The following is a 15,342-nucleotide window of genomic DNA, read 5'->3' on the forward strand; positions in this document are numbered from 1 at the left end:
TGGCTGGTTATAACACTGTTTAGGACATAACATGGTCAGGTTTTATGGACCCTAACCATTTTAGTGGTCACATGGTGCAACTTGAAAACTACCATACATGCTCATTTATAAGCTGAATCCAACTGCAGACAACATTGACTCTGTCCTGCTGTTGCATAATTGAGCTGGGAGGCCAGGATCTGTGTTCTACTGTATACATCCAGATCTGCTGGCACATTATATGCTGGCATATCTGGATCTGTGCAGTTTGCAGTAGGACTAGATCTAAAAGAATGTATAATTCAGTTTATTGTTAAAATTATTGACACTTGCAAGTAGATAAATCTGTTATATTTTTATGTCAGATTTTGGATTTGCTATTTTTTGCAGGCTACCAGTTTTGGTTAATTTTATCTTCCAGCAAAGAATGGGGAAAGAATATGGTCCTTTCAGATTCCACAAATTTAATTATCAATGAAAAATTACTTTTTGAAAAGCCAAAACTATTGATATTTTTATTCACATTATGCAAAGAAATGTACATTCACTATTACAGAGCAAATACTACTGGTAAGCAGTAATCTACACTGGCAAATGCAAGTTCATCATAATTTACTCACATACAAAGTGACAAATGGATGTATCATAACACAGATGATGGTAATATTACGGTATTTCTCTCAAGACCTGATAGCTATCCTTTGTTTATTATCAGACTGAGATAACCTTGTAAGATATTTTCCAAAAATTATGGGAAAATGGTGGATGAGCATGGAGGTACCTTTATTGTTAAATGGGATAGTGATCTAATGTGCAGTAATCCTTCAGAATTAATTTCTCGACATTGAGACAGAGAAATCTAGCCATTTTGCCAATTAACTTTTCCTATCTCAGTCTGGTTGTCTCAGTCAGGTCATCTCAGTTATGGTGCCATTCTCGAGGAACCACTTTTTAAAAGAAGAAACACTCGTTGCTTTCTGCTGTGCCTGATGAAGTTGTTCTAAAATCAAACAACAACAATAGATATATAACACAAACAACCCATATAGCAACTTAAGGTCCCTCATGCCATGTACATGTACAATATTTTGAAAAGACACATGCACACAAAGTCAAGCTATTTGGTTTTATGCTAGAAACTGTAGTTCATTCCACACAGCATGGTGAATTTTATCCTATCTGTTGGCCTGATGCAGTAAGTTTTCAGGTCAGTGCCATTAAGTGTAGTTAAAAGTACCTACACCTCTCCCTCTATAACTTGCACACATCATGGTCCCAAAATATAGACCACACTATAAGCAAGAGCGCGACTTACTGGGGAACCTCAAAAAAATACACTAGACATCCAGAGAACCTTGGGGTGCATGGGAACTGGACTGTTTAATGACTCAATCCTTGTTTTATAATCGTGTTGAGAATAATTGTCAGTAATGCTTTTTTTGATGAAGTTGTTCATTATTCTCTATAAATTATGTTTATTTTTAAAATGTCCAGCATCTGAACGATTGATAACATGATTCCAACTGGTTTCAACAACCAACATGGTGTGCAAAAACGTTTGTGTATTACATCACAGCTTTTTGTTTTGTTGATTAGTCTGGTTCCAGGAGTGTTATGGATAGTATTTTCAAAAAAAGGATCTTCCAAGCAAGAAACTATACTAACTGTTGATACACTACAAACAAGAATCCTTTTTATAAAAAAGATGCAACATTTCATGAGACTGTCATCTATGTCGAAACTCAATTTTTTAATTGTTCAATTAGTAACATGTTGATGACGTGATTTCATTGCAAGTAACAGTGAAACTTCTTATCATCCTTGAGAATATCTCTAGATGCAAATTCAGGAATTCTCTGAAACTCATTTTCCACACAATTATCTGTATCTGTGAAACAAAGCTCTTTATTTTACGAAGTACTCATTTTGCTTGATTGCCATGCTATTTTTAATCAGTTATGATTGAGTAGGTTAATTTAAGGTAGTTTAATTAGATTACTTGCACAATAAAATTTATAACATTGTTCGATTGATCGACTGAAATGAGTTACCCGACATGACCAGGACCTCTGGTTCTTAAGCATGTAGGTTTTGTATGCCTTTTAACTTTTTCGTTAATTCCACCTCCTCTGATTCAGAAGATGTAATTAACATGATAATAGAAAAAGAGGCTAGCTTTTTATTTAGTGCAACAATACAACAAATGCTTCCGCTAGTCCAATATCAAAACATGGTCAACACTTTATTAGGTTTTCAGAGAAACACTCGCTGACATAGCTGTTACAGTAGATTGACATGTTTTATGTTTAATTACAAGAGGATACATTGCATTTACACCTAAAAGGAACTATAAGACCAAACTAGAACACAAATTTCAGTTAATAAAAAATATATTTAATTGATATTTGTTTATTAAAGTACTGCCTCCACTAAGCATAAGTGACATTTTCATTGATGATAATTTCCTGGAATATTGTTTATTATGGTGGTAATAATGTCATTTGGAAAGAAAATGTAACAGATTTTATGACTTCTTTTTAAAGTTGATATTACATAATGTTGATTACAATTTCTTGGTCCTATCTACTGTTTTCGACGATAAAATGAACGATATATCAAAGTTTCCATTACCAATTTTGAACACGATTTTCTTCAAGTTCAACAATAAGGAATCAGTTCTGAGGTATTTTCTGATTTAAAAATGGGATCCATGCCTGATCCCGCATTATAAGTGGGTTTGCGAGTTATCAGGGTGCAAGTTATCAAGGAAGTGGTGTAATATGTCGTAAATACCTCATTTGAAACAAATTGGATACTCTTAGCTACATTTAATGATGCTGACCTGAAAATTTACTGAGCTACAGATAGGATACAATTTGCAATGCTGTGTGGAGAACGAACTATGACAGAAAACACTGTTCCAGGCAAAAAGACTATACACATCACTGATTACAACAAAGAAAAATTCAAATTCTTTCAGGGGCTACCACAAAGACAACAACAACTAGAAATGTGTTATATATAGACTTGTCTTCATACTTTGTCAAACACCCTTAAACAGAGCCATTTGAGTGAAAAAATTTAAACAAATGAAAATTCCTGCACTTACCTGAGTAGTTCATTCAGTTCATCAGTCCACATGCTATTCCACAAGAATATTTCAAGGTATCATATCGGTACACTAATAATAGCAACACTTGCTATATTTTCACAAAAGAAAATATTAATTTCTAAGAATATCATGAATTAGATATTTGCTCCTTTGCTACACAGTTAGAACTCTTACTTAGAACTATACAGTAGTCTGTACCCATTAATGTAATGTATTTTACCATTGCCTACCTTAGAACTTTTTCTGAATTAAAACAGATGACAGTTAAAAGTTATCCATATAAAAGATATTAATTATTTATTGTTATTTTAATATGACATCCATTGATTAAATGTGACAATAATGTAATAATATCAGATGGTTTTGTTTCTATTTTCTCATGTGTAGAACTTGTTTACTCGGGGGTCATCAGGTTTCCCAATTGCCCTCATTAACATATTCATATAAATACACAGTACTGTATTTTGAACAACAGTAGCATGTGGCTCAAGACACTCATTGCATAATACTTCCAATACCTAACAGTTTTAACTTTTTTCTTATTTTTTTTCTTCTATTTCTAAGAATGACATATGTAAATAGATTTTACTTAGATAATTATTCAGATTTTCATAAAAGAGTACAAAACCTGAATAACCTTTATACAGAGTGAGAAGCAATAATAATACCTGATGAATAATACTGTTTTTTTAATCTGTTAATTAAATTGCATAAGTGCAGGGTTATTTTAATTTAACTGCAAAAAATTGCATGTTTGTACTAAGACAAGGAAATCCCAGCCACAGGGTTACATTATTTGTCTCCTTGCAAGGCTATATACAAATAATGTAACCCCTTGACTGGGATTTCCTTGTCTTGGTGCAAACCACAACATAAATTCTCTTAATCTCATATATGATGATTTAGGACAAAGGAAACCATCTCTCAATGCATAATTTTAAAGACCGAGACTGATAATTTACTGAAAATGTTGAGTAGAAGTATTTGTACATCTGTTTGTAATATTTGTACAAAGTTTCCAGTGACTATTATGTTAATGCAAATTATTTGTGCACATTTAAAAGCTATGCATGTGCTTAGATATGATTTCTAATCTTTAAAGTCATGAGGTTATTACTGAAAAATGAATATATGTATTAAAAGTCTGAATATCCACACCACACACACAAAAAAAGCCAAATTATTGCTCAATTTCATAAAACAATACGTGTAATTTCAGGGGAAAAGCCCTACTCGTGTCATGAAGATGGTTGCCAAAGAGCATTTTCTACCCAGTATAGTTTGAAGTCCCATCAGCATAGACATGAAAAACACAAGGTAAACCAAATTGTCCACAGGAAGACACTTATTCATTTAAATGGTTAATATGGACTCTCAGAAATTTGTTGTTTGTGAAATATACCAAAACTGAAAACAGAATTCAAATATTCTGCCAAGTTTGAAAGTTATGTGCATTTAAAACCTGTCTATCAGTCGTCTAGCTTGGCACATCATACAGTCTCAGAATCTATCATTCTGTGATGTCATATACACCCATTACACAGTCTAATGCTTAGAAGTTTTAACAAATTAATTTTGAAGGAAAATTTGGATATTTCTTGAATTATTTTTTTAAAGAATTATATTTAAAATTGAAATTGCAAAAACTCTTTAGCTCATGGTGATTTTTTTAAAATTGTTGCCAGAAATTGAATTTTACATTGCAATTTAAAAATTTAAATTTAAAGGTATAATTTGTTGCATCAATTTTTATCAAATTCGTCTAGCAGTATAGGTATCTATACATTATAAAAGTATTCATTTCATCAGATGAATCACACAAACTCTTTGATTTTATTGTCATTAAAATTTAACCATTCAAGATTATTACATTTAAAACTAGTATTATCAAGCATTTCACTTCTAGTCTTTTAAACAGTCTTATTGCAAGGGGACAATACAAGTGAAATGCCTAAAGAAATAATTAAAATACATGCAAATTTTGCAGAACAATTTAATTTTAAAGCATTTAGTTCAACATTGTTAGTGAATTTCACTGTCTGTAAGTACAGTACATATTGTTTGATGGTGCATTCAGTCAATAGAAACTATCCTGTTGATTCAAGTTTTAGATGTTCCTTGATAAGAATTCAAACATGTAGAATAAATTTTGTCTTTTACAGTGCTCATAAAATCCCCCATCTAATTTAAAACAGTATAGCTAATTCCAAACCAAGGCAGGAAATACCCAATTTATTAAATTCATGTTCACCTAATATACTTAGAAAGGTTCAGGTATATTGAAGGGAGCGTAAAACACCAGATTCATGATTCAGCATGAGTAATATCTGGGAGCCAAGAATTTTCTATGAGATGAAATATTTGCAATATTTGAACTTCTATAAATTTTGTATTTATTGGAATTTTTTAATTCTTTTCTCAGTTACGTAAATCAATGATCAAAGTCTTTCATTCTATTACAATATGTCAAATCAATTTTTTGTTCCTTTAGAACAAAGCAAAAATGACAGCTTTTATGATTATGTCCCTTTTCTCAGTAAAACAAATATTATCCTTGTATGCTTCTCTTATGTGATAGACTTGCATGTGTCATCAAAGGGGCCCCAAGTAGCAGAGTGGTTTAAGGCACATGCCTTGACAGATCAATCAAGTCTCACCTCTTTGCCTGAGTTCAAGTCTCAATATAGCCAAAGTCAGTAACCAGTTTCCATGGGTCATTGGTTCTTATCCAGGTATTTCCACCACTGGATATACTGATGACCGTGTATGGCCCGAAAAATTTGCTGAAAATTGGCGTTTAAGTGCACAAAAGCAAACCAAATCCATCATTTGTAGTTTGCTGGCAGTTATCATCACTACACCTACTTAACTACTAAAAGGCATGTGCTGGATTCTAGTTGGTTCTACATGAAAATGGTGACCCTCATATATTCAATATAGTCATATTGGTTTCCATCTTGAAAGGAAGGCTTCTTATTGTTAGTGTGAGCTGATTTTCATGAAATTCATTTTGTGGATATATCTGAAGAATACATTGAATGATGCCAGTTATGTAGCTTGTTATTGATTAAACCAATCGTAATTTGTGGGCATTTCTTTACAGCTTGGAGTTAAGTGATCTTCAGTCCAGGAAAGCAGGGTTCATTGTCAAAGGCAATGCAAATATTTTTGTACTGCACTTACCTTGCAAACATGCGAACTCAAAATATTTTTGTTACCAGATTTGGGTATATTGGAATTTATGAAGAATATTCGTGGTGATTTCAACACTCAGCACTTAAAAACTGAGAGAAGGAATAAAAATAAAGACCTATGAATTCCCTTCAAAATTTTTTGGGCGGTAGAACGTCAGTCTATTCTAACTATTTTGAAGACTTTTTTGTAATCATTGTTAATTAGTAAAAGCAATGATGAAATGATTTTATCAGTCTGTCATGAAATAATGGTTTCATGGTCACAGAAAAATCAGTTGGATACAAATCATTTGTAGTGTGCAAACATTAATGAAGTGAAAAAGTGAGCTTATGGTATGGCCTTGCATCCATTTTGTATACTGCATTTGTCAACAAGTGCTATTTTAAACTATGTCTCAAATGCAAATTTTAAAAAAAATGGATTGAATGAATTTAACCAAACTTGACAGAAAGCATCTGGTTGTGAAGACCTTTAACGTTTATGCAAATGATGCTTATCTGCCACAATTACTAAAGGACAGAAAAACCTGTAAACAAATTCTTCTCCAATAGAAAGCAACATGGCATGAAGACTTTGTATCAGTGATGACAATCAGGAATCAAATATGGCTACCATTAGTAAAAAGAGAAAAATGATGAAATTATTTCTTGTTCAAAGTCAATTAATGGTTCAGACCTCACAAAAAGCATCCTGGCATTTCAAATCTGTACAGATGATACCAATCCATCATCAAATATGGCTACCTTTACTAAAAATATTTTTGTCCAAAGTCATTGAATAGAATTTGACCAGATATGATAGAAATTATCCTGACATGACATACACAATGTGAGCCCAATATGCAGTACACAAATGATGCTGATCAAACATAAAATTAAAAAAGAAAAACATAGCAACTTTTGAAAAGCTGCTTAACTGAATTTGACTAAATTTGACAGAAGATACATCTTGCATTGAGTGTTTTCAAGTTGTGCAAGTGATGTTACTCAACCACCAAATATATCAGTCATTACTAGAAATAAAAACTTGATATGACTTTGGAAGAAAAACTTCTTAATAGAATTTCACCAGCTTTTACAAATTGTATCCTAGCATGAAGGTCAATGCTGGCAATCTACCATCTAATATGGCTGCCATTAGTATTAAAAAAAACACAACTTTAAATGACTTCTTTTCAGAAATTGACCACAGATGACAGCATTCTGGTAATAAGGACTTTCAGAAATTAATACAAATGAAGCCAGTTTGCTGTTAAATATGGAACCATTCAGAATAATGGAAAATCCCGTAAACAACTTGTTGTCAAAAACCAATTGACAGAAATTGACCAAGCTTAATAGAAAGCATTCTGGCTTTAAGAGCTTTTAAGTTTATGCCAGCATTAATAAAAACAGATAAACCTTACATAACTTCTCCCATAAAGCTACTTAACATATGGATCAAATTTGTCCTAGCTTGAAGGAGTGAATTATTTATAACATGGCTTTCGTTACTAAACAGTTCACAAATATTTACAGAAGAAATTTCTGAACAGAATTTGACCCACTTTGACACAAAGGGGGACTTTCAGTATTGCACGATTGATGCTGATGTGCCGTTAAATATGGATGAAGATACAAAAACATGAGAAACTATAATGTAATTGATTTTGTTACATATGCAGTCAGCAGCATAGAAAGAAATTTCAACAGAAAGCTTCTAGTTGGCCAGCTGCTCTGCATATGGCTATTATACAGATATCAAACCGATGAGTAATCTCAGACCCACCTGGGCATCTTGTTTACTGCCTTACTCTAGTCATTATGTATGTATGCACAGTTAATTTGTATTGAAACTTTAAGAAGGTATTGTACATATACAATTTCTTATACATTTGTTTTGGTTTCTAAATTCAGAAGATCTTGAGCAAAAAGTGTAAGTACTTAAAGTTGATTATTGAAATGATAAAAACCAGAAAAGTTTGTATATATGGACAAATTCCCTTTTTTCTAAGGAAGTAAAAAAGGAGGATGGAAAGTCAGACTACCAGTCCGATACAGCTGACAGTAGTTCACAGATTCCAAACTTTCAGGTATATCATTTCTTCCATCTTTTATTAAATAGTCTTCCAAATTTGTGCTTAATTCTTTGTTTTTCAATTAATTTTTTTCTTGTTGTGCCCCACTGCAGTAGCTGAAGAAGGCATACTGCTTTACTTCAGGCTGTCCATATATTAAAGCTTATCTCCAGTACTTATTAAAAAAATTCTATAATTTTATGATTGTCTCAGGGTCTATACTGTAGATACATTACATGAGTCCTTCACACAAGGCATTATTTTTCTAAATTCTGTTGCTTTCTGTCAGTACATCAGACCCTTAAAACTAAATATGTGGAGACTAGGCCCGTATTTGGAGAAAAAAATTGATCTTGTAATAACTAGGTTCTATTACATCCTTTAAGACTTTTTTGGGGACCTGTTCAAATAAAACCTTGCCGTTTGACTTTAATAGAAATGACCATCAGTTTGATGTTACATATTTTTCAATAGCACAGGTTTGTTATCACTACAAGTCCTAAACTACTAGGAGGATTGCTGTGAAAATTTACACATACATTCGTTTCAGTGTATAGTTGGTCCCACTTTTAAAATGGCCACCACAGTGACCATTTTGAAAATCTTGCTGTTACTAGTCCTCCTGTCCAAAGACATTTTATGATATCTAGTTGGTCCTTAGTGAAAATCATGGAAGCAGTCTTGAAAGTCTTGTTGCAGTGTCTTCTCCAGCACCGATTTATTGGGATCTTAGTGACATATCCATCCATCAAACATACTTACTGGTGACATGCTCTTTCTATGATGATGATTTCAGTGAAAAATCTGTTGGACCAGGCCTTTGGAGAAGCTGGTACCGGTGATATCCAGACCGTCTTCTATACCACCAGCTTCCAGTCCAACCATTTGCTGGGCAAACTGGACTTCCATATGTTCAGTGCTTGTCCACAAGGGAGAGCTACTAAGTTTCACTGAGGATGGAAATGAGTCTTCATACTACCTGCTATGTCTTCTCTAGAGCTGGAAGTAAACCCAGTTAGGCCTCGACGCAGAGTGCATGCAACAGAACTTTAGCTTTGGCCAGTCTACTCTTGATGCAATGTGGTGCATGTGTGTGATCCACGTCGCTCCTACCTTATCATACTCTCCCATTCCAGATGACCCTGTTTGTATCATTGTTGCTTTGGAGGAAGAACAGGAAGTGCACAGGCAGGCAGCTCAGGAACTGCCCCTCCACCTCACCACTCAACCCACACAGGCATTTGGAACCACTCAGTCCCTGTCAGTGTGAAAGGCTGTTCATTGGCCTCATGGCCGGGGATCTCCCTAGTCACACAGGGACCAAAATCGAACACTAGAATGCAATTACACATTGTCACTATGAAACTGATTTTTGAACTCTCATTGGACCTCCACATTCCCTCAGAAAGTGGGGAGGCTGATCCAGGCCATTACTTCTGACTTCGTTTTTAGTTCATCAACAATCCCCTCATCATAAATACACCGTCAGTTTGGGAGATGGATGCCTTTCTACAACAGGACATATGGTAGCTCATCAAAAACAAAAACCTTGTGTAATGGCCACAATCCCCAGCATTCTACTCATAGTTGTTTCTTTCTCAGATTTCAAACAGCAGGTTGAGGCCCACCATCAACTGGAGTTTCTTCACCCAGTTCAAGTTGGAGACGGCAAGTTCAATCTGCCCTCTTCGTCAGACAGGGTGAGTATGCCGTCAGTCTTGATCTGACATGCATACTTTGATGTCCCTATCAACCCCATCTCGCAAGTTTCTCAATTTCACTTACTACCACACCATTTATCAATTCACCATTCTTTCCTTTGGCCTTAAATCAACTGCTGGGCTTTCACTTAGAATATGGATTGCATTGTCTCCCTGTTCTGGCCTATGTCATCTACATTGGCAGCAATGTTCCTGGGCGGCATGCTGCAGAATCACATGGTAAGTTCTGCTGTACTTCTAGGCGGGAACAATCTTCCTTCCCTTTTACATCATCTAGGCATTTTAATGAACTGGGAAAGTCGGACCTCCATCCATCCAAGAACTTTGTCCATCTAACAGATGCAGACTTTGACATCGCAGTCCACCTCATCCCTCACAAGGTGACACCATCCACCTGAATCTGGCATGCCCCTTGTGTTCGCATTACCAGAATCATTGAAATCATTGAGTCCATTTTTACAGGTGAGTTCTTGCAACTCCTCAGTTTATTATAATGCAGTTTACTTAATGCTGTTTGGCCATCTTTTTCTGTGGGCCTTGCCGGTACATTGGCGCCCCATTTAATGTTCTGTTAATCAAACAATTATGATTAGTTATGAAATTTTATCATTCCTATGTTAGTGGGGCATTCCAGGTCGGCTGACTATTGGAATCCCACTGAAGAAGCCCTAGGCGGAAATAAAGGTAGGTTTTGCCCCCAATATGCATGGTGGGGGTACCCACCTGTTGCTGGCCTTCACTACTGTCATTGACACCTGAGAGCCAGGGGAATGGCCTCTACACATCAACATTCTGGAAATGAAGGCTGTTATCAATACCTTTCATTTCTGAAAAGATTGCCTCTGAGGCTATAACGATCCTCATTCAGCAAGACAACTCTGTGGTGATTACCTGTCTCCTCAAACAGGGAGGTACCAAATCACTTGACCTGTGTGTTCTGATTTAACATTTTCTATGTGGGTACAACAGTCTTCATACAACATACAAATGTGACGCATTCCCAGCAGCATCAGTGTCTTGGCCAAGAATCAATCCAGGGGTGGTTTCATCCTTCACATGGAATGATCCCTCCATTAATCAGTCTTCACTTGGATTTGTGCACTTCAAGTGCATTCAGTGATCGACCTCTTGTCAGTGAGGTGGAATCAAAAGCTACCCACCTTCATCTCTCTCCAGTTCCAGACCCAAAGGCTTGAGCCATGGATGCACTGTCAATCATTTGGGAGGGGTTGTTTGCCTTTGCCTCCCCTCCCATGATGCATATATTAAAAAATAACCCAGAAGTTACGGTGTCAGAATGGCAAGGTGATTCGGTTGGCCCGTCTCCAATGCAACAAGCCTTGTGTCACTGATCTACTTTTCTGGCAATAGTACACCCAGGAAGATACTGGCCAATCTAAATCTTCTCCATCACCCACTGTCATGGGTGGTCCTTCCCTGCCCAGACTGCCCTCTTCTTCTACATGCTCAGCTCTTACCTGGACATCCTTGCGAGTCAAACAAAATCTTTGATTGTGGGGAGAATCTCAGGAGTAACCAACTACATTGTCCCTCTGTGTGCCTCTATCCCTCAACTAGCCGATTTTTCTCTGGCTCTTTGAGGAGAAACAGTCGCTACCAAAGGCTACAGCCCCATGATATTTGACACATTCCACCATCATGGAAAACATGTTTTTGGACGAGATAGAGACCTATCAGATCTTGTAGACAATATTGGTCTCACCAACCAACATTCCTCAATTTGTCTCCAAAGGGATCCAATCCTGGGTTTTAACATAGCTCGATTCAAGTCCCTTCAGACTTCTAGCCTACACATCACTCAAGTCACTATCATACAGATCTTATTTGCTGATAGCTTTAGCTTTTGCATGCAGGGTATGAGAGCTGCTTTCCCATTTATGTCGACTTAAATTCCCTTCAGTTGCTAAGTTTTGATGGTTCTCATGACACCATCAGGCTTTTACTGTCGGTCAGTAGTCTTCACATGCTTTCTCTCTTTCATAGCCAGGTTGAGAACAGCAGCCATGCAAGATCCTGTTCACGCTGTCAAGCATTAACTTGAAGCACACAGAGACATGTTGTTGCATGCTAAATGCTTCTTCCTTCCAGTATGAGCCAGAACACTAGATATCACCCTTCTTTGGAGCTGAAATTGGTTATATGCTTGGTATACTTGAATGTCTCGCCAGATCAGAGTTGCTGCATGTAGCTACTGCTCTGAAGTTTTGAGCAATCCCTCTGAGCCAGAACACAGGATATCACTCTTCAAGCCCTTTTCTTTGTAGCTGAAGTGGGTCATATGCTGGGTGTACTGTGAAGTCTCACCAGATCAGAGAAACTTCACGTCAGTTATAGCTCAGATGACACAAAAGTAAAATGTGAAAAAAGGAAGAGCCAATAACTTTTATTTTACATTTTATATATTTAGTAATTCATTCATTGCACTTTCAGGTTACTGGTATTGTCTAGTCTGGCAAAATTTGTTTCCCTATTTTAATAACTGCTAGAGATGGTGAACTTTAAACTAACTGAGGCTGATTTTTTAGCATAAGGGAGCAGTCATTTTAGTTAGCTGTATGCTTAGAACAGTTTCCATAAGTACAGTATCCAAAGAAATTTAAACTACAGTACATGAAAGTAACTTAGAGATATACCAACATTCTCTCCACTGTGCACGTTGCAAATGTAAGCAACTTCACCTTAAAATGCCACTCTCTCAGAAGTTCATAATATCTGTAGAGTACCCCCTATAAAGGTGAGTGCTTTAGACCATTTTTCCATGCTTTCTTTTAACTTTAGGAAAATCTATATAAATTTCAGGAATACATATCAGGCTTATTTAAGTCTCTGTACTTGCTACCTCTCCATCTGAAAATAGGATCAGTGATAATAAAGACGTGAGCAGTGTTTCCCAAATCTGGAGGGACCTACTGAACTCAAAACTGGTATCAATGTATTAGTGACCAGGCAGGAATTAGGTGTACTAGCATCTGAAATTGTGTCCAGATGTTTGAGAAACTTAAAGTTGAATTAATGATAGAAATGGACAGACCAGATTGAAACCAAAGCAAAAGAGTTGGAACATAAGATTCAGTGAACTTTGAAAATAACTGAGTAAGAGAGAAGAATGGGAGTAAGGAAAGAAAGTGAAAATCTAAAGGAATAACTAAAATTACTAAAGATTGATTGAAAGAAGCTTCGAAAATTGTAAACTAAAATGAACAATACTCTAGAAAAACCATCAAAATTTTGACATGTCTGAATCACAGAACAGATATGTCAGAGCAAAGTTCACTGAGATGGTGAAGAATGTTACGACAGATGAGATTGATGTTCTTGCAATACCCTGGTAGTCAAGCAGTCATCACAGGCTTTCTCTCTTTCATAGCCAGGTCGAAGAAATGTTTGCTTCAAAACCATTATTTGTGAAATTTCATAATGCAGAGTCAAAGTGTCAAGGAGAAGAGGGATTTTAAGAACAAATTTAACTTAAGAATTTTGGAAGATTGCACTTGTCAAATAATGGGACTCATAAATAGACTAACTACTCATCCAGAAATTGAATCTACCTTGAATTTCAATTGCAGTTTGTAAGTTCAAAAGTTGGTAAGTGGTACAAATATGTAAGGACATATGTGAAACAATCAAACCCATCCCAGAAGTGAAGTAACGTTCCCTCTTGAGTTTAGTTAACACTTGAATGTATAAAACTTTGCACAAAAAGCAATGATTGTGTAAACTTAAAATTTCAATTTAGGAAAGTGGCTTTGTTAGAAGGTCAGTGCCAGTAATTGGTAAAAAAAATTATATGAGGAACAAAATTTCAAAAAATTGAAACCGTAATACATTCTTCACTTACTTTTGTGAATTAAAATAATTACTCCACTAATTATAGAAGAAATGAAGAAAACAAACAGATTTAAAAACAAATGATGGAAAAAGAAATGGAATGTATAATGTTAAGATTAGACTCAAGGTGGTACATGGTAGGTGAAAAAATCTAAATATTTTCTTAATCTTGCAAGGAAAAGTACATAAGGAAGTCAATAAAAGAACCATGGAACAAGGATAATAGGTCAGAAAACATGTATCTTGTATCATCAGAAAGATTTTTATGAAAAATTATAACTTTTGATGCAATCCCTCAGAACCCCTGTTAAAGTTGGATGGAAATTGACGAAGGAATTGATTATAGTAATGCTGTTTTAGTGTATACAGTCCTAAATGGAGCTGTACAACATCTGCATGTTCGACAGATACAATCAGGTTATACACTACACTCGGCAGAAACTGCAAATCTCTTGCTACTAAAACCTAAAATACAGCAATTCAAGAAGAGCTTTAGTTTTTCAGAGGTTCTCATCTGGAACAGCTTGCCTTTAAATCAATGCTTTTAAAAAATAAATGCTTTGACTACATGATGAATAAGAAATAAGTATTCATTCATTTTCAACTAGACTTAAATAAGAATTAGAAAAGGGAGAACAATAGTTACTAATTGAGTTATCGTTTATAGATTATTATTATTATTATTATTATTATTATTATTATTTGCATAGCTCTGGAACAGGAAAAAGAGGTTAGAACTGTTTTGCTTTATATAAGTAAAGTCTTTGATCATGTTTGGCAATTAGATTATTAAACTTAGAAACATTATATAGTTATTTATCATTGCAAAATGAAAGAGTTTTTGTGAGTTCCAAAGTTTCAGATTTCAGAACATTAATGCAGGAGTCCCTTCAAAATTAATCCTAGGACCATTTTTCTTATATATATATATATATATATATATATATATATATATATATATATATATATATATTTATTTATTTATTTATTTATTTATTTTTCTTAAAAATGATATTATGAATTATATATAGTCATCAATTAGGCTTATTGCTGATGATGTTACACTTCAAATAATTGTTGAGATACTGTGGGTGAAATTATATTTTTGAATATTAACCAAAATACATGAGAAGTTCCATCAGTGGTTTGTGACATTTAACCAAGATAAAATAGAGTCCATGCTTATAACACTGAAACATAATTATAACCATCCCTTATGCCATGTGGTTAGCAAAGGTATTCAGGAAGTATCCAAAACCTAAACATTTAGATATTATATTGGTCACTTGAAATGTACATGTAAAGTTTTTGTAAGAAAAGGCCTGGGAGAAAGTTAATACTTTGCAGTAACTGAAATATAGATTTGATTATTGTTTCTTGGAAGGACTATAAATCTTATATGTGTCCCTTGTTTAAGTATACTGTTTATA

At 34.9% G+C, this 15,342-nt stretch overlaps 1 protein-coding gene across 4 annotated transcripts in view; it reads left to right on the forward strand.

The window, feature by feature from the left end:
• Positions 1–15,342, forward strand: part of LOC149796455 (uncharacterized) — an 86,119-nt gene that overhangs the window by 57,230 nt on the left and 13,547 nt on the right. For 3 of the 4 annotated variants that reach the window (XM_089961153.1, XM_089961156.1, XM_089961155.1), the window contains exons 7-8: positions 4,311–4,408; positions 8,280–8,357. In XM_089961153.1, the coding sequence (XP_089817279.1) occupies positions 4,311–4,408; positions 8,280–8,357 (176 nt within the window). The remainder of the gene's footprint in view (positions 1–4,310; positions 4,409–8,279; positions 8,358–15,342) is intronic. The other variant, XM_089961154.1, reaches the window with a different exon arrangement.

This window comes from Sinohyriopsis cumingii, chromosome 6, assembly GCF_028554795.1.
Source record: "Sinohyriopsis cumingii isolate HCF-2022 chromosome 6, ASM2855479v2, whole genome shotgun sequence".
Lineage (NCBI taxonomy): Eukaryota > Metazoa > Mollusca > Bivalvia > Unionida > Unionidae > Sinohyriopsis > Sinohyriopsis cumingii.